Source organism: Silurus meridionalis, chromosome 4, assembly GCF_014805685.1.
Source record: "Silurus meridionalis isolate SWU-2019-XX chromosome 4, ASM1480568v1, whole genome shotgun sequence".
NCBI lineage: Eukaryota > Metazoa > Chordata > Actinopteri > Siluriformes > Siluridae > Silurus > Silurus meridionalis.
Window position 1 is genome coordinate 30,481,965 of NC_060887.1, and position 21,735 is coordinate 30,503,699.

General features: G+C 39.9%; 1 protein-coding gene across 1 annotated transcript in view; it reads left to right on the forward strand.

Moving 5' to 3' along the window:
• Positions 1 to 4,311: 4,311 nt before the first annotated feature.
• The window catches only part of tgfbr1b (transforming growth factor, beta receptor 1 b), a 77,340-nt gene continuing 59,916 nt past the window's right edge, over positions 4,312 to 21,735 (forward strand). Inside the window, exon 1 of the mRNA XM_046848484.1 lies at positions 4,312 to 4,541. Coding sequence (XP_046704440.1) covers positions 4,472 to 4,541 — 70 coding nt within the window. The 5' untranslated portion in view covers positions 4,312 to 4,471. The remainder of the gene's footprint in view (positions 4,542 to 21,735) is intronic.

The window sequence follows — 21,735 nt, forward strand, 5'->3', positions numbered from 1 at the left end:
TTCTCCTCCATCTCACAACCCACTTGTGGAGCATATGCACTGATGACATTTATCATCACCCCATCAACTTCCAGCTTCATGTTCATTACTCATCACTCATTCAATCAGAAACTCTCTTCACCTCCACTACACTCTTACTGTACTCTTCCTTCAGAATCACCCTTACACCATTCCCCTTTCCATCCACACCATGATAGAACAGTTTAAACCCACCTCCAATGTTTCTGGCCTTACTCCCTTTCCACCTGGACTCTTGAACACACAACATATCTACCTTTCTTCTCTCCATCATATCAGCTATCTCTCTCCCTTTACCAGTCATAGTACCAACATGTAAAGTGCCCACACAAACCTCCACTCCCCTACACTTCTCCTTTTCCTGCTGTCTCTGTAGACGTCTTCCTCCTCTCCTTCTCTTCTTCGGCCAACATTAGCCCAATTTCCACTGGTACCCTGTTGGCGATACAATACCTGTGGCGATACAATACCTGTGGCGATTGTTGGTATCGACCGATCCGGTATGAAATTCAGATTTGTGATCCGCATATTTGATTTGGCGCATGTTTTACGCTGGATGCCCTTCCTAACGGAACCTTTCCCATTTATCCAGGCTTGGGACCGGCACTAAGAGTGCACTGGCTAATGCAACCATAATGACTGGGTTGTACAGGTTTCCATATAATATCTTTAAAAGTTTTTAATATAGCTGGTCTGTATATATATATATATATATATATATATATATATATATATATATATATATATATACATACATACAAAACAGATAGAATATTGCAAAGCATAGCTGTGCTTTCATATTAAATCATGCTTCTGCTTCTGTTTTTTTGTGCAATTTATTACATTCTATGTCTGGCTATAAATAATGGCACAGAAGCACAGGTATCCTTATCTGAATGTTCAGGTTACATAAACAGCAAGACATAAAAACCGCTGACAGACTTAATTATATACAAGTCTCATTCTATGGACCCTGTTATTCCCACCAAAATAGCTAAGCCAAGCAGCTTTCCATGATCTCCACATGATCAAACGCCACTGACCCTTACTCTGCTGTTTGTATTCATTGCTCTGCTAATGGTGCACAGTCAACAAATATACAAGCTCAAGATGCCTCAATATGTGCTAAACACTGCTTCCTCATGAGGTACCTCTCCCCCTTCCCCCATTCAATCAATATGCTTATATTTTAGGCACAATATTTTGGGTAGAATTGGATGAAGCTGCTGCTTAGGGTGTGAGCCTGAGACTGAGCTCTAGCCTGAACAATAGACCTTCATCAATCTCTGTCACCACAGATGGGTGTTGGGGAGCTCGAAGTTTCAGGAGGTCACATCCTTTGTCCAATCCTGAAAATATATGCAAAAGGGATTGGAGCAATGGCTGAGACACATAAAGAAGCGCACTCGACTAGCCCTGAGCAAATGCTTTTGTGTCTGTAAATAATGGACTCGTGGAGTAATATTGCGTGGGTCAGCTTAAATCATTTGCTGTTAGGAAATATCTTTTTTTTTTTGGTTTAGATGTCTGTCTTGACATTTTGCAGTGCATTACGCACCATAAAATGTTTTATGTTTACTAGAAAAGCTTCCTAAACCTGCATTATCATATTTTCCCACGCTCGTCCTTGGTTTTTTTCTCATATGAAATAAAATAATTTTAATACATTGTAATGCATCCCTAGTCACAGACTACTCTAAAACATTTGACAGTTTCATCCCTGTAATCTTGAAATTAGATCATTTCGGTATAGTAGATCTAACTTAAAATCTTGATATCCATCAACCAGAAGACAATGTTTTTTTTCACGGTCAAATTCATTTACTTATTGTAATCCCTGTTCATTCTATCCTTTCAACTCTAAACCTGTTGTTTAGCCAATTCTCAGCATGCATCTCAAAGCGTGTGTAGATGGGAGATCAACAATTCAGCTTGCTCAGCCTACATCAGCCTGTATCTTCACACTTAATGAGATAGATACCCTGGCTAGCTCGGAATGGTCTGGTGTATCATGGTGATCTTCTGAAGTCTTTCCCTAAAGATTTGGTTGGTTGAAGGAGGACTACTGTTAATCTAGAGCCTTACGCTTTCATAAAGCACTTTATTGTTTAAAGACTATAATCACACTCTTGATATCACCCAAATGAGGATGGGTTCCCCTTTTGAGTCTGGTTCCTCTCAAGGTTTCTTCCTCATAACATCTAAGGGAGTTTTTCCTTGCCACAGTCGCCACTGCTTGCTCATCAGGGATAAATACAGATTGCTCAAGTTAACTGTTAATTTCTGTAAAACTGCTTTGAGACAATGTTGTTGTGAAAAGCGCTATAGAAATAAACTTGACTTGACTTTCAGTTATTGGACACAAAATCAAATTTTTTAAATTGTTGCGGTTCTTCTTGTTATTAGGAATCCTACTACTGCTCCATTTAATACTACAACACATACATCCAAACATAATTTTGTGATATCAGTTTGAGGAAAAACCATAAGTCTGGTGTCCCAATACTTTTGTCCATATAGTTTAGTAATTATAAACTGAATTTGATGATCATTTAAAGGATAAAATAATGCCTTTAACAGTTTTGCCAGCCGCACTAATATGTTTCTGTATAAAATGTTGTTCATTTCCCTTCATCACATATCTAATATTAAATTAGAGAGACGTTTAGAATGTACTGGATCGTTCAACACAGTTGTCTTGGCAATCGGTTTAGCAGTAATAAGCTTTAACCCAATAAATAAAGATGGTGTGAAAATGAAAGAGATTGAATCTAAACCTCAATACCTAAAAATCATGCTAAAATGTTATAGAAAGGTCCTGAGCAACAGAAGTACTATAAGGATATATTTTAATTGTAATTAATATCAACAGTCTACTACAAGGGCTCAGGACTGCAGGTGGATTTGCATGAACATCTCTGCATGTAAGGACCAATCAATGAACAGTATACCTGAATAATAAAGGAACTATAATGAATAAAAGTCGGTGCTACCCTGATGAGGATCGTTGCCTTTTGAGTCTGGTTCCTTTAAAGTTTCTTCCTAATCCCATCTCACTGAGTTTTTCCTTAACTTTGTCTCCACTTCTCGCTCATTAGGGATAAACTTATAAGGGTTAAACTTATGGATACTAATGAATAAAATCATATTTTATAACCTATTTTATCGCTGTAAAGATATTTATTACATTGTTAAAAGCGCTTTACATATAAAGCTAAAATGAATTTGAAATCAGCTTGGATATAATCATCTTGGTTCACAAATAAAATGCTCTGTGGCCAAAACAAATAGCCAGAATAGTTTATAAATGGGAGACATAACGGCACAGAGGGTATCGCTGCCCATCCCACAGTTCCAGCTTTCTTACTATCTCAGATTACTGTCTGTCTGGAGTTTTTTATGTTCTTTCTGTGTCCGTGTAGGATTCTTGCTGGTTCTTGCAGGTTCTCCGGTTTCCATCCAACCTCCAGAAAATCAGATTGGATTGGATCAATGATGCTAAATTGCTCCTACTTGTGAATGTCTGTGTGCATTCCTGCAATGTGAAGCACACATTCAGGTTGTATTCCCGGCTCATGCTCCCATTCCCGGATCCGCCAAGAACTTGACCTGGATAAAATATTTACTGGAGATTATGGAATGATATTATGCATATCTGAATAACAAGACATATGTACAAATACGAATTATATATTTAAAAAATACATGTATTTCAGGTGCAAAAAAAAAAAAAAAGTTCTATGTAGGAATAGATATTCACACAAAGAAACTTGTTACACACAGACAGTGATGAATAGACCTTGAATTGTGTGTAAAAAATTTTTTGGGAATGATTGCGAGTGAAATGGAAAGACGAAGCACAATGGCTAGGAGGACAAGCAATAAACATCAGTTGTTGAAAATATTTTTTTGTAAACTTTTGTGTAAGTGTGTGGTGTTTGTGTTTGTAAGTAGTGTGTGTTTATGTGTAAATATATGGCTGAGTGTGCATTCACTGTATACTTTTGTTTGCAAGGGGGAATTTAATGGGTTGTGCAGTCATAAGTAGAGAGAGAGATAGAGTGTGTGTGTGTGTGTGTGTGCACGTACTGTATATATGCATATGCGTATATATAAATAAATATATATAATGTGTGTGTGTGTGTGTGTGTGTGTGTGAGAGAGAGAGAGAGAGAGAGAGAGAGAGAGTACTCGTGTGTGTGTGTGTGTGTGTGTGTGTCTGGGCGGGGAGTGGCGCTTCCAGCCAATCACACGTGCTTCACGCCTCTATAACAGTGAGCTGGAGAAGTTCAGCGTGCGTGTGTATATATATATATATATATATATATGCAGTTGTGTATATGTGTGTGTGTGCGCCCGCGCGTGTGTGTATGAAGGGGGGAGAGAGAAAGAGAGAGAGAAAACAGAGAGAGACAGATCCAGCAGCCAGTGTAGAGTAAAGTGTGATCCGAGGATGGATGCAGTCCCGTGCTGTCTCGCTTTCCTTCTTCTGTTCTTTAACGCTTGGATTCACAGAGCTGAAGGTAAGACGCTGATGTGTGTGTGTGTGACAGAGTGTGTGAGAGTGTGTGAATCGCTCTTGCCGCTGTTTTGTTTATTTCCAGTTTCTCGGTGAAGTTGTGTGGCGGAAGCCGCCGTGTGTGTGTTGCTCTTTGTTTGGAGGGAGCGGAGAGCCGAGCTGAGCCGGAGGACTCTGTTCAAAGATGGCGCAGGTCAGAGACAGAAAGAGCCGTGCTTTCCACAGGAATGTTGATTGTTTCTGACCAGGGGGGTGGACATGTCCATGTCCCTGTCCATGTCCCTGTCCGTGTGAGTGTCTGGGTGGAGAGAAATCGGGTTAGACAGAGAGAAAGCGAAGGCAAAAAGCGAAGACCGGAAAGTCAGGCGTGTTTTCGCTGAGTGTTTTTTCTACGCACGCACACACACACACACACACACACACACAGAGCAGTCAACCAACACACTCTAATAAAACATCCTCTACACCATACACTGTTTTCTTGTGATTGAATAAAAGGAAAACGACATCTTACTGAGATCTTTGTGTGTCCCAGCAGCCTTTGTGTCCTCGTTACTACTTCGTGTGTATTCGACGCCGTGATTCACAAAACAAACAAGTCATACACACTCATAGGTCTAATCTATAAATCTTTCGCTAGCCATACAAATGATCAAAACAATCAAAATAAACTTATTTCCCGATACTAAACACTGATCCCTCCACCGACCCCCTTTCTACAACTCCTCTTACAGTTAGCTAGCTGGCTAAGCGGCTGATATTTATCTTTATATGTATACATATATGTGTGTGTATGTATATTATTTGGATTTTCCTCTGTCTTCCCCCCCTCGCTGGCGTATTTCTAGTTGAAATAAAAGTTCATTTTTTAATCTAGATACGCTTAAGTAATAAAAGGAGTAGTTATAAACTAGTTATAACGCTGAATAACGGGTTAGTAGCGTGCTAGCCGATTTGCGAGTTCCCCGTTAATTGGTGTAGGTTTGGGTAGCGGTGCTACCTGTTAGCAAAGAAAACTTAGCAGGACACACACACCACTTTAACATTATTATTATTACTGGCAAAAAATACTAATAATATTAATAACATTTAATAAAATAGCTTTTAATGACTGTAGGTGGACGCTGCTAGCTAAACACACACACACACACACACACACACACACACACACACACACACACTCTTGAGAGCTGCTTGTCTATAGTGAAATGTCTTGTTGGTTTATTGTTTAAAAAAATAATAATTATAAACTTTTACAACTTCAGAAGATGTATCCACAGAAATAAATCAGTTTTTTTTACGCTTGCATCGATGTTAAGTCTGTAAAGGATGTTATGAGTGAACACGATACACAGGAATGATGGATATTGCATTTTATAAGTTCTGTAATGCAGCACAGATTCAGATGTTTTTGTGCTGGATTTTCAGATTTCTGAGTATCGGACTGTTCCTGATATTTATGTGCAGTCTTTAAGGTGAGCTGTGTCCGACAGTCCATTGGAAATCAGTGTTGTGTCACATAGCATTACACGTCCACATGGGAAACTGGCCGTACATCCTATCGGAGGAGCAAAAAAACAAATAAAACTGCTGAAAATGAAGCAACGAGCGGAGAGACATCAGGATAGGTCCTGGCATTTAATAAAATCCGAATGGAAAGCAGAGAGGCAGCTATCATTTCATTGTATGCACGTATACAAAAACAGATCCCATCAGAATCTTCCTTGTATCTGATCTGACCGGTCATCGCGCACCGTCTGTCAGGATTTACGACCCCGTGCACATTAGACACTTCAGTGTAACACATCTACATCGTGAAAAAGGTGTGGTTCTGATAAGAAAACGTGCTGATTGATCTGATCCTGATCCGTGATCCGGTATTCGATGCCGATGCCAGTGCTTATAATCAGATCTCGGATAGTTTGTCCTTCTTTCTGTTTTTCCACACTGTGGATCGTATTCATGTTGTTGCAGTATCACGTTCGGTTTGCGTCTTATGCGCATCAATGTAGCGCTTGTGCTCTAACCTTAACTTACACGCAGAGGACACAGAACCCTTGATACGGCATTTTTAAACACAATTCAGCAGCTGGTTCGCTGCTACAGTTTGTCTCTGTGTGTAGAAAATTGGATTTAAAAGCAGTGGCTTTCAAAATGGCACAATGGGGCAGTTACAAACACGCATCTGCGACGTGTTCATCGACGGCACACTGTTTGTCGTCATTATTTAATATCGTGGTAGATGGCGGCTAAATTTTGTGTCCAACACATTCACAAGTCTCCCTGAAGAACGCCTTTTTTTAACAAAAATAAAAAATCTTTACATAGCAATGAAAAGCTACCATGGTATATTTTAACATGTCACAGTCCTGCCCGGTGTGTTCTCATTAAATACATGCTGTACGTGTTTTTAAAACTCATGCATGTCAACAATAAGAAAAGGAGAATTCGGAGACGGCGCTCTAAGCAGAATTGCACTCGTGGGTTAAGGTGTTCCGGTACAGACTGAAAGAACACACCGTTCCATCCTTAACTCTAAATTTCACTTTATAAGAAGTGAAGGAGTGAGCTGGGATTCAGGCGGTGGATCGCTCGAAAGTATGTGGTCAAAAGTAATACACACGTATTTGCTTTTTTTTTTGCATTTGAAGTTATAATAACCTCCTCTTTTCTGGAAAGGCGTTCCACTAGATTCTGGAGTGTGATTGCGAACAACTGTGCTCAGGTCTGGGTCTCTACCAGCGTGTGCCTTCAACTGGGTGGTAACAGTTTAGGGAGGAACCACATATGGCTGGCGTCCCAATACTTTTGGTTATATAGTGAAAAGTATTTAAACCCTCTTAAACAGAGATGTGCAACAGCTGAACGGCGTACACATGGACAGATTATACAACGGTTGAAGCGTTTGTGTATGGAGAATTATTATTTTTATTGTACAAAAATAATTTCATATTTGTGAAACATCCGGTGTTGAAGCTTAGTTTTTTTTTTTGTTTTTGTTTTTGTTTTTTTTGGTCATACGAATTTCAAGAGAACAGAATTGGGTAACCGTATGGATAAAAAGTATGGAAAGTGCTAGCTACATTATATATAACTGATTGCAGATTTGAACATTTAGAGGGAACCTGGGTTTACATATTTGCGGTAATGCGTTGTAACATCTCACATGATGAGGGAACACATAACCCCAGGGGATTTGGTTAATACAGGAAACAACTGAGCAGAACTTGACAACCCAGACGAGGCAGTTTGGGAACATTCAAATATCTGTTTGATCTTTCAACCTTTAATCACTGAGCCACCAAGTATACAATGTTCACGTTACGTCTCTTACACACCACAGTGTGCAGTATACAACAGGTTTACTGGCAGCACTGTTTTGTGTTTTGTGTATTTGTTTTACGCTATCTTGTATTTTCTTGCACTGTCTTGTGTTTTCTTGCACTGTCCTGTGATATCCTGCACTGTCCTGTATTGTCCTGCACTGTCTTGTGTTGCCTTGCACTGTCCTGTATTGTCCTGCACTGTCCTGTATTGTCCCGCACTGTCTTATGTTGTCTTGCACTGTCCTGTATTGTCCTGCACTGTCCTGTATTGTCCTGCACTGCCCTGTATTGTCCTGCACTGTCTTGTGTTGTCTTGCACTGTCCTGTATTGTCCTGCACTGTCCTGTATTATCCCGCACTGTCTTATGTTGTCTTGCACTGCCTTGTATTGTCCTGCACTGTCCTGTATTGTCCTGCACTGCCCTGTATTGTCCTGCACTGTCTTGTGTTGTCTTGCACTGTCCTGTATTGTCCTGCACTGTCCTGTATTGTCCTGCACTGTCTTATGTTGTCTTGCACTGTCCTGTATTGTCCTGCACTGTCTTGTCTTGCACTGTCCTGTATTGTCCTGCACTGTCTTGTGTTGTCTTGCACTGTCCTGTATTGTCCTGTATTGTCCTGCACTGTCTTGTGTTGTCTTGCACTGTCCTGTGTTGTCTTGCACTGTCCTGTATTGTCCTGCACTGTCTTGTGTTGTCCTGCACTGTCTTGTATTGTCCTGCACTGTCCTGTATTGTCCTGCACTGCCCTGTATTGTCCTGCACTGTCTTGTGTTGTCTTGCACTGTCCTGTATTGTCCTGCACTGTCCTGTATTGTCCTGCACTGTCTTGTGTTGTCTTACACTGTCCTGTATTGTCCTGCACTGTCTTGTCTTGCACTGTCCTGTATTGTCCTGCACTGTCTTGTGTTGTCTTGCACTGTCCTGTATTGTCCTGTATTGTCCTGCACTGTCTTGTGTTGTCTTGCACTGTCCTGTATTGTCCTGCACTGTCTTGTGTTGTCTTGCACTGTCCTGTGTTGTCTTGCACTGTCCTGTATTGTCCTGCACTGTCTTGTGTTGTCTTGCACTGTCCTGTGTTGTCTTGCACTGTCCTGTATTGTCCTGCACTGTCTTATGTTGTCTTGCACTGTCCTGTCTTGTGTTGTCTTGCACTGTCCTGTATTGTCCTGCACTGTCTTGTGTTGTCTTGCACTGTCCTGTATTGTCCTGCACTGTCTTGTGTTGTCTTGCACTGTCCTGTATTGTCCTGCACTGTCTTGTGTTGTCTTGCACTGTCCTGTATTGTCCTGCACTGTCTTATGTTGGCTTGCACTGTCCTGTCTTGTGTTGTCTTGCACTGTCTTGTATTGTCCTGCACTGTGTTGTATTGTTTGCACTGTTGCTTCTTGACGTGACTTGACCACGACTGGCTCATCTTGCTAACCTTCGATTCAGTGCGATCCTAATTCGGTTAGTTCACTGGTGGAAGCGGACGAATCAATGCCGGCCAGTCGTGGTGCCGAAGCGCGTACGGCTTTGAGTTAAACAAAACCTACTTATTATGAAAGGCACAACCCCGTGCAGCACTCCTTCGTGCGTTCCTTTTCGAAAGTGTAATTGACAGATCATAAAAGCAGGAAGAAAAAACGTAAAAAAATAACAATGTGTAACTTGCATCCGTAGGAATGTTTGTTTATTGCAAATGTCAGTGCGAGTGTAATTGTGAATGATAGCTGACTAGGGCAGAGGGATAGAAAATCTTTACGCAGTTTTCACGAGGCTAATCATTCACAGAGCGACGGGTCAGCATTGACATTAGCGCCGGGTTTATTTTCTTTACCGTATTTGGTTTTCGTAACAAGATCTCAAAATCAGATAATGCTACAGAAACAGTCTTTATTGAAATCACAGTATTTCTGTGTGTGGCCTGAGTGATACAGTTTGTGTGTGTGTGTGTGTATGTGTGTGTGTGTATGTGTGTGTGTGTGTGGCACTCTTTGTCCTCGACTTTCCTGTGCAGACGTGTTGTTTATTAACAGACTAGAAATGAAGTTCACATGCAGGAGACAAAGTTTGAAACTAGTCTGAAGCTCCCGTGTTTCATTTCTTTTCTCCCTGAATAAGTACGCCGAATAAAAGTGTGTGAGAGTGTGTTAATGTTCTACAGCTGAACACATTAGCTAAAGGCATACAGCTTTGTATCCTGCTGGGGATGTATGCTGCACTCATATCCACACACACCGGGAAGCACGATGTGAGCCAGCGTTCGCTATGAGGCCTTCAGAAAGGGCTTCGGGAGCGAGCGTTCGAGACGCGGCGAATACAGTCGTTTTTTTTTTTTCTGACAAAGGAATCCAAAGCATTTTTATGACCTTGGTCTAACCGTTGTCACAGCTTTTACCGCGCGTGCTTTGTCTGCGCTTGTTGTGTTCATGCCAGCTGTGGTTTCGAAAGAATGTAAAGAGGAACGACGGGTTTAGACAGAGAGACTGTATTTTGCCGCGATTGTGACAGAATATAAGAGAGATGCCTTCGAAGAGGTTTTTCCTGGCGAATAAAGTTGCCACGGTTGAGTACGTGGACCAACAAAATATACCTTTCTGCAGAAAGTTAATGGTTCTTTCTCCTCTTCTTTTTTTTTTTTTTTTTCTTCTTCTTCTTACTAATGCTACTTAGCCTGTTATCTTTTATATGTAATCTTTTAGCATTTAAATCTTATAACCTTTATATCATCATTCAATTAAATGTTATTTGTATAGCAATTAACAGTGGACATTGTCTCAAACCAGCTTTATAGAAATAAACAGATTGTGAATATACAGTGTAGCATATTTGTCTATGGCAATTAAAAACACCCTGAGATGATGGGAAGAAACCTCGCAAGGAACCAGACTCTAAAGGGAAACCCGTCCTCATCTGGGTGACACCGAATGTCAATTCATTATAGTTCCATCATTGTTGACTTTGTCACCAGTTCACTGATGGCCACTTGAATTCAAACCCATTCATTGTAATTGTAGCCCCAAGCTCTTGTAGCAAAACTGTTTCAATTAATTAGAGCCCAAATCCATCTTCATGGTTCTTGAGGTCAACCCTTCTCAGGCGTATCAAAAGGTCGCGAAAATTCGGAACTCGCGACCGGTCTTGGTCCCTAACCCTCGCGAGCTCCGAGGTTCCACTGTATATATATATATATAAAACATTTTTCATGGGATTGAACATCAGTAAAATTTTAAAGGGTGCACAAACTTTTCTGCTCGTACACAATAATGCCAAAGGCTTATTCTTGCAGTTGACTACAGCGACCCCGGCTTCCTGCTAGGAAAAACCTTTAAATCCATCAAACTCAGGAAGACGAGTGTAACGGCAGCTGTCTTTTCTGTCACGGCAGGTTGTGTGTTTGAGTGATTTCCAGGGGGTGAGGTGCGGATGGCATTTGATGGAGCTTTGACAGCTCAATATCTGCATTAAAACCCTTTTTTTGCAGTATTACACGTGTATTATGAAACATCCCTGTTTCAGTCACGGTTTAATTTCAGCCGTGAAAAACACTCCTGAACAAACGTGCTATCGATTCCCGGTGTTTAATAAATGATTCAGGCTTGTAAGGGACGGCACGGATGATGGATCGGATATTGTATTGTGAGTACCTCTGTCACATCCTCCCTGCAGTTAGATACACTCTATTGTGCTTTAAATACCCTCCGAGTCAGCACCGGGGGAGAATCATTATTCTTTTCGTTTCTTTTTTTAGAGTTAATAATCAACAACCAATTTGCATTACATTATAGCACTATATGTACAGTATAGGAACAAAAGTATTTGGACACCTGACTTTTTCAGGCATATGTGTTTCTTCTTCAAACTGTTAGAGGCACACAATTGTATATGATGTCTTACATTTGTGCCTTTTGGCAGTTTGCATTCATCACATTCATACAACTGTGCAGCTATGGGGTGAAGGGCCTTGCTCTGGTGCCTAGGACTGGCAGCTTGGTGTGGTGGAGATTTCAACTCACAGCTTTCTGCTCTAAACTCCAATGTCATAACAACTAACTAAGCTACAACCCCCGTCACCATCCATGTCTATGGACGTGGTAACATTACATTTTCCCTTTATTTGAACTAGGAGACCCAAACCTGGCTTCTATGCACAAAGTCAGCTTAATGAAGACATTGCTTGTGTGGGTTAGAGTGGAAAATCTTGAGTGGTCTGTTTTGGATCTCTGACCTCCACCTTATTGAACACGTTTGCGATGAATTGGAACGTTGACAGCAAATGGGTGAAAGGGAAATGTTGAAAAAGAACACAGAAATCTTATGGTCAGGTGTCCACAAACCTTTGACTGGTTGTAACTAATTACAGCAGAACACCCTGAACGACGTTTTAAAAACATTTTGTTTTTAGTCAGTTTGTTCCGTGTGTGCTAAAGCGAGCAAGGTTAAATGTGCACTTCCTGTAAAGACAGCTCTCACACTGTCTATACAGGAAATCATTACAGCGTAGATCTGAGAGCTGTTGCTTTTTTTATCACCGCCTTGTCATTCAGACACATGTTCGCCAGGGGTTACACGCTGAAAAATAGCTTCTCTGTATGTCAGGATGAAGCGTAGCCCCAGACGAGGACATTTCCCATCCCTTCACCCTGCTATCAGGTTTCCATCTCACTACCTTGATGAGTTGTACCTGTCTGTAGATTATTCGTCACGGCCCGTAATACTCAGACTACGCCCAGACTGTGGTGTCTGCGGTTTTGAAAAAAAGAGAGAGACAGCATTGTGATTAATAGCTGGTGTGTCTGGATTGGTGCCAAATCCAGAATGCAGTTTACACATTTGAAATGGTGGCATGCAGAATACACACAAGCGCTGAGCTAGTAGTTAGGGAGGGGAGGAGGTAAATATAAGAATGGAGAATATATTTATTTCATTTTTTCTTGCACAGCTTGTATTTCTTTAGGTTTATCTTTTCATCGAAGTAAACTCGCTTCTCCGAGGTTCAGGAAACTCGAACTGGAGCTTTACGATTCTCTTGTGAGCTCCAGATGCTGTGAAACCGCTGCGCGACTCTTATTGCTCCTTTTTTTCTCTCAGGGCTCATTAACACGTCAGGTTTTTGCACCACGTATCTGACGAGTGCACGTTAATGTGTCCCGGACACTATACTTAAACCCAACGAATGTACTTCAAAACTTTTCCCAGGCAACCATTGCCATTACTCTGACAACACTTAACACTCCACTGGTTATTTCTTCTGATTGCTTCTAAACTATGGACCTCGGTTCTTCACAGACATAATGTATTGACGTCCGTTCGTTCTTTCTTAGATTAGCTTTTACTCAACCGCCGAATACCTTTTTTTACTGGAGCCGATATCCATGAATTTTATGTGTATGTGTATGTGTATATATATATATATATATATATATATATATATATATATATATATATATATATATATATATATATATATATATATATATATATATATATGTGTGTGTGTGTGTGTGTGTGTGTGTGTGTGTGTGTGTGTGTATAATCTTAATTTTTTAACGATCCCAGAGCTGATATTGCTTTTTAAGTAACTACACAGAGCGGTCATGTGTTCACGTGAACGCGACATGTTAATCAGTCAACAACAACGGCTAGAGGAGTAGTAGAAGAACTTGGAAAGCCTGTATGGGATCATTTTGTAAGTATGGTATTATATTGTATAAATAAATTCTATTAGTCTCCTCCTCTTTTTTTGCTGATCCGAAAGTTGAATTTTGCTAAGTTTTGTTATCCATTGCACCACTAATATATATATCCTGTTTCCACTAATCATCCTTAAAATGTTTCTACAGCTTGATTTTATATATATATATATATATATATATATATATATATATATATATATATATATATATATATATATATATATATATATATGTGTGTGTGTACATATTTATTTATATATGTGTGTGCGGGTGTGTGCAAATTAAATTAGAAACTACAATGTGATCCCGGTTGGCAGTATTGTAAATGCTGCAAATGATGTCAGTTTATTATTATTAAGAAATCCACTAATCCATTATTAAGAAATCCACTGGATATTCGAGTGAGTCTTATTAAGAAATCCACTGGATATTCGAGTGAGTCTTACCGAGAGTCTTACTATGTGTTCGGTTTCACTTTGTCAAATCAGTTCAGGAAGACGGAGTAAACAGGTATCCATTGCATATTGTCAGATTTCACTATCCAACCATGCTGGCATTCAATCGCCCCTTCAAACACAAACCTTTTATCATATATCAGCGACGAGGTCTCAATACCCCGGTTTCCTCCTGTTCATTTTGCTTATTTGTAGCTCACGCCTTGAGATTTCCGAACACTGAGATATCTGCGTAAAGATCCATTTCTCGTAAACAGTTTTGCTCTCTGACCGGCTTTCTGATGCTCTTCGCTCGCTCGAGGCATCAGTACAGTCGGTAATGACCGTCTCGCTGTTCGGTTCATTTCAGTAAGGTTCAGTAAAGGGTGAATTTAATAGAGGATATTTGTATAATGCTGGAAAATAATGAAAGAGAGTGAGTTGTTTCTGTAATTAACAACTAATACAAAAATTTATTTTTGTAATGACTTTCAAGTATTTTAATAAAGACCTATAGGTTTATTTCATCCGCTGGATGAACCAAGTTGTCTGACAGCACAGGGGTCTGAGATTTGGTTTATTATTTTTTTTTTGTCAGAACTGATGTACACATTTTTAGCAGTTTTATAAAAAAAAAAAAACATAAAAGTCATAACAATTGTCAGGAAGTCCATGAGAACGATGATTTGGTGGTGAAGCTGCTGCTGTGACGTTCTAACATTAAAAGTGACACCTGAACATTGATTCCATTGGTTGATTACTTCATTATTATGTTGATTAATAGATTGTGAATTGAATTATTATTGGAACCAGGTGAGTATAAGTAGATGATCAGATTGTCCTCATTTGTTTGTGATTCTAAAGGTTTGAAGTTGAAACCGTTTATATTCATTTGCATCCCTGGATGAGATTAGAGTTTGTTCCTACGTAGTGAAAGTATTTATCATGACAATTACGCAAGTAAATGTCATGGTTAGCGCTTACTTTTAGATACCGAAAAGCAAATCATTATGCCCTGTGTTAGATTTTCATATAATGGGGTGCGCCTCAGGTCACAAACACTTGACACTCGCATGCAAAGCACTGAGCCGCTGATTGCGGTTTGTCAAAGCTCGAATCGCTCAGGTTTTTTGGGGGGGTTGGGGTGTGTTTGAGGTTGATGTGTTTATTTACAGTAGCTTGCAAGTGAAGGTTCAGTGATAGCTTAAGTAGTTGGGGCTGTCTCTTTGGAAGTTTGGTTGCAAGATTTATTTGAACAAAACGCAAAAGCCAAAGACGTGTAACCAGAAAAACACCTTTAAAAGCACCCATCAGCCAGGGGAAACATCGTCATAACACAACAGATCTCCATAACATAACAGCTCCCTATAACATTACAGATCTCTATAACATAACAGATCTCAATAACATAACAGATCCCCATAACATTACAGATCTCAATAACATAACAGATCTCTATAACATAACTGATCCCCATAACATAACAGATCCCCATAACATTACAGATCTCAATAACATAACAGATCCCCATAACATTACAGATCTCAATAACATAACAGATCTCTATAACATAACTGATCTCCATAACATAACAGATCCCCATAACATTACAGAGCTCAATAACATACCTGATCTCCATTACATAACAGATCCCCATAACATTACAGATCTCTATAACATAACTGATCTCCATAACAAAACAGATCCCCATAACATTACAGATCTCAATAACATAACAGATCTCTATAACATAACTGATCCCAATAACATAACTAATCCCCTATAACATGAAAGATCTCCATAACATAACTGATCCCCTATAACATGAAAGATCTCCATAACATAACAGATCCCTATAACATAACAGATCTCAATAACATAACAGATCCCCATAAAACAACAGATCTCCTTAGCATAACAGATCTCTATAACATAACAGATCCCCATAACACAATAGATCCCCATAACATAACAGATCTCCATAACAGATCCACATAACACAACATATCTCAATAACATAACACAGATCATTTCTTGAATCCTGCACACAAAATAATATAAAAGAAATGACATAAATATTACATAAATTAAGAAAGTTCCTTGTGCTGTGTGTCAGTAATTGTTTAATAAAATGAAACTAACAATTAAGTAAAAGTCAAAAATTAAATTTTTAAAAATCTGTATTATGTTTGCATGCATATCAGCTTATGACCAAACAAAATGATCATATTTATGTTTGTATATGATACAGTTTATATAGATTTCCCCGAATATCTATTTAATTCATGTACATTCTCATAAATACCTGGTAATTCACCAACTTGGAATATTTCCAATATTCCACAGATGAAGTTTACATTGTTTACATTACATTACCAGAAATGTCCCGCCCCTCGGCACCCTAAAAAAACCAAAACTTGAACTCCAAACAAAGGAACATTTAGTTTTACCGGGGCAATTCTGAGTTTAAATGCTTTCCTCATTTTAATAGAACGTTCCCGGAGTTTGATTAGAACCGCATTCAGAACAATTTAGTTGTAATTGCAGCTTTGTTTCTCATCTGCTCAAAAAAGCTCCCTGGCAGGGAAACCCCGCAGGTTTGCTTCACCACCGGATATGCGAAATCATTCTCCTAATAAACCCAAGAGACAGTTACAGAATAAATATCATATCCCTGTTTGGTCTAAGCGAAATCATAGTCGGGAAGCCAGGCTTTCTGCACGCACGCTCGGTATCTGCGCTGCTTTACGTAACCGGACAACCATGACCTCGGTGCACAGGCAGAGATTGCAATCAGAAACGCACAGTCGTGACTTCTTGTGTAGGATCCTACGCATAACCACGGCACGACCCACGAGGGAGTTTACCGTCGAGCATGCACAAAGAGTATTGCGGTCTATAACGGCGTGTGGGGGAGGTCAGGGTGGTTCCTTCCATCCGATCCCATGCATCCGAGCCCACATCTGTCACACACAAAAGACGCGCAATAATGGCCGAAACGGGGGAAGGGACGAGGGCGCTGACCTATGGAAATGGTACCCTTATGGGATATATAGGGGGTTTGAATGGTTATTTTTGGAGGAGGGAAAAACACACTGGGGGAAGGGAATCGAGCTAAAAACCTCACATCGCCGTAACGCCGCCGCTCCATCACGCATTCCATACAGCACGCTGCGCCGTATCAAGCTTTTCCCTCCTCTATACACGTAAAAGATGTACAAGGAGCCAATCGAAGGGAGCTGCGTTTCTGACTGCCAGGAGACACAGGATACATAATTCAGCTGCATACAAATGCGAACGCAAAGGCTTGTGGGAAATGGCATTGCACCCGACGAGGCAGCCACTCGATTTTTTTTTTCTATAGTTTAAACGCCATCGTTCACATAGTGGATATCGAATTTATCTGATGAAAAAAAAAAAAGAGCATTTCAATAAAGTGTGTTTCCAGTTTGTCAGCACTACGAGCAATATACATGTACACACAAAGCCTCCCCCTCTTCCCATGGATCATCCTGATGGCAGATGTGTGCGTGTGTGTGTGTGTGTGTGCGCGTGTGTGTGTGTGTGTGTGTGTGTGTGTGTGTGTGTGTGTGTGTGTGTGTGTGTGTGTGTGTGTATGTGTGTGTGTGTGTGTGTGCGGGCGCACATAAATCTACCATCTTTTTGCATACAACAGCTAATGGATCCTCACAATTAGCTACAGTTGCTGTGATTAACATTGGAGAGGGAAGGCACCAAATATTCCATCAGTAATCATAATGAAAGCTTAATGGGATCGAAAAGCCCACATTTGTTCACCTCGCTCGGTCTTTTTGAGCTCGATCGCAACGGAACGTCGAACAGATCGAAAGGGGCTTCGTCGACCGGAAATAATATGGCAAATACAAGACAAATTTCCACTTAACCACTTAAACCGAGTACTTTCAATTTGATGCTGAAAAAAAAAAAAACCTTTGCGCAAACGCACATTGCAGGAACGCGTATGTTTATTTCCGTCTTGCGCGTTATGTAAACGACTAAATTCGGCAATTATTCAAACCGGAAATGCGCAAACTAGGGCTTCTAGGCCACAATTGGCTTTTGATGACGTTGATTTTGGTCATGCCATATATGAAAAAAGAGCAAAAAAAAAAAAGACAGAGAAGATGCCATTTGGAAAAACCTTTGAAAAATAAGGACCAGCTTCCTGTCTCAATAGAGGTCATTAAATAGCTATAATAAGCACTGAACTCTATTCACAATACATCTTTTTTATTCTTCTGTAAGTTTCACTGAAGAGGACTTTGGAAATTAAATTGCATTAGTCACGCAAATTACTAAATGTTATTTATTTCAAATTTGCTTCTTCTTCTTCTTTTGGCTTCTCCCATTAGGGGTCTCCACAGCGGATCATCTGTCTCCATACCCCTCTGTCCTCTACATTGCCTCTTTCACACCAACTACCTGCATGTCTTCCCTCACCACATCCATAAACCTCCTCCTTGGTCTTCCTCTTTTCCTCATTCCTGGTGGCTCCATCCTCAGCATTCTTCTACTGATATACCCCATGTCCCTCCTCTGCACATGTCCAAACCATCTCAATCTCGCCTCCCTCGCATTGTCTCCAAAACGTCCTACATGCACTGTCCCCTTTAATAAACTCGTTTCGAATTATTTTAAATTTGCTTATAGTTAAATATTATGAACCCGCAAACGAGAGGAACCATGGCAAACTATAATATTTTAGATTATGGATTATTTATTTTTGGCTCACGGCCTTCTAACATGTTTGATATTTGGTCCTTCATGTAAACAGATCTTGAATCAGATCATTGTGCTTAGGGTCCATACACAGCCATTTGGGAATATCTGTAATCATACAGAGTTCATAAACATTCTACACTGTACATTTTAACTATAAAAATCAAACTAACACATGAATGTGCCATCGAAACATTAGAACATCACTAGAACAACTTTTTCTACCTTACTATTGTCTTGATCTTTATAGGTAGAGAAAGCACAATATGTTGTTTTCTGGGGCATCTCAAGGTTCTGCTGCTTGTGATAAACTCTTCAAATAATAATCATTGTAATAACTATAAGGACTCTAATAATGACCCTATATGTTGTACAGATATAAATAATAGCTTAAGCAGTTTTGCATTTTGTATGGAGTGAAGGTTTAAGCGGTCAGGCAGCTTCATCTGGATCCAGAGTGTGTGTAATGAAATCTTTCAGCTTGCTGAAGATGCCGGTGAATATCAGAGGTAGAATAGACGTCTTATCATTAACAAGCTGAAGATGGTCTGCCTCACCGAACGTCACTAACGTCCCTGATGATTCAGTTAAAACCCTGTTTCTTTGATCGGAACCACGCGAAGACGCGAAACACGTGAAAACATGATGCATGTAAAATATCCAAAAAGGGAAATAAGAATTTGAGTCTGGTATTTTATTTTATTTTTTTTTTTAATACCGTAATTTCCGGACTATTAAGCGCACCCAAATATAAGCCGCAACCACTGAATTTTACAAAGATTTTTATTTTGAACATAAATACGCTGCACCTGTGTATAAGCCGCAGGTGTCTACACTGAAACTAATAAACTTTACACAGGCTTTAATGAAAGACAGTGACTGTAACACGGCTTGTATCTGAACAGTAGCTTACCAAGAAAGTCATTGTTCACTGTCTTCCTCCTTCCTTTCACAACTATTTCTCTTGAGAGTTTTTCTTTTGGCATCGTCGTGCGTTTAAAAATCACCATCGGTGAATCTTTTCTCCCGATGCCGTGCAGCTCAGAACACAGGTGAAGTGTGTTTTTTCATGCCCGGTTGTTTTCAGCGTGACGAATGATTCACATTTCCTGTAGACAGTCCGAGTGAGCAGCAGGTCAAACGTCAGAGGAACCTCATCCATATTTATGATGTGGTGCGGCCCAATTCAGTGGGAGCGCATCTGATTTAATATAAAGAGTTTCATTGGTTCACCTGAACCTGTTCGGAAATTTCATTGGTCTAATGTTATGGGAGTTTTTTGGCTTGAAGTTTGTGAAACCGGGAAAAACCCAGGAAAAATCCATAAATTAGCCGCGTCATTGTTTAAGCCGCGGGGTTCAAATCGTGGGAAAAAAGTAGCGGCTTATAGTCCGGAAAATACGGTAATAGAGATGCAAAGATGCCTTTACCTTATTGAGCTCTATATGTAGTACCAACACAGATCTCAATCTGCTTTGAATCAGTTTCACAGCAATATTGCTTATCCCACGTCATTGTAGAGGCCTAGATTAACATGGAAAATATACCTGGTGCATCACTCTGCATTACATGGGTTGGAGTTGAAGATCTTGAACTCTCAACCCCACTGAACACCTTTGAGCTGAATTGGAATGCTGGCTGCACCCCAGACCTCCTCACCTCCCACCTTATCAGTGCCTGACTTTACTAACACCCTTATGGCTGAATGAGCTCAAATCTCCATGAGTACACGCCGAAATCTAGTGGAACATCTTCCCAGAAGAGTGGCTTTTATTATAACAGCAAATGTGGAAAGGGATGTTCAAAAAGCACACACATTTTATGGTCAGATGAAAAAATATCCATATAAGTGCTAGGCTTGCCTGAATCTGTTCTTGTCTCCTAGGCACAGTTGAGCAAGAAGCCCAGCGTAATATTACAAAAGAGAGATCGTCGTTCTAGATGAGGAAGCCACTCTTATCGCGCATAGCATCTAAAATGGCCGTAGGTAACAGTTTTAGAAGAACACCTGATATAGGAAAGCTGTTTGGCAAGATAATGCTGGTTTATTTGTTTAGTCAGGGTTTTTCTTTCCTTACATGATTATGCTATTACTGTCATGTTGGCCTGATGATGAGCTAATTAGAAATATCTGCTCCAATCAAAACCAGTGATTCATGTAGACTGAAGCCCAGAGTGGATAATGAGCACAGGGACTAAACGCATAAAAGTAGATTTCGGTGAATGAAAACGAATAAATACAAATACGATTACTGAACTAAATTGTTCATAATACAAGTGTAAGCACCGCATCAGGTAGGGATTTATCCTCTCCAACTGAGCCGACTCTGAAAATGGTGCATCATCGACGTTTTTTCCGATTTCAGCGTATCTCCTAATATTGCATCAGAGACCGGTTGATAGCCGGGACACACACATACGGAGTTGTGTGGTAATAACAATCAATAACTGACTGACCAGCTCATATATCTAAAAAGTACATCGTGTGATACTGATTGGAAGTACAAAAAGAGCAAACTCGAAAGATAAGAAAGCAGGAAGTTCATGGAAATGTAACAGACCTAAAAACATGAGAAAATCCACACAAATCTCGACTAAAAAAAAGCACAACGGCTTCGGCTTAGTCACTTTTATACTGTTACCGTTTGTTCTAGTGGCTTAAACGAATATTTCAATTGTTTTCTGAGTAACCACAAAATCAAGCAAAATCGAACAAAATCAAGGTTAGCGAAACCACATGAAAAACAGCCGTGGTTTGAGGATATGCTGATGTTCATTGTGTTGTATGATATGATTTGGAGCACAGTGACACAGTGAACAGCTGCTGAGGAACCATCGCAGTGCTTATACCGTGCTACTTCTTCTAAAAGAGTCGACTAGCATTAGCATTAGCATTAGGGCTGCAACTAACGATTAATCAGACAATTATTATTATTTATGATTAATCGTTTAACTTGGAAAAAAATGTTTATGCTTTGCTTATTATATCTATATAAAATCCTAAATCAGGGTATTTGT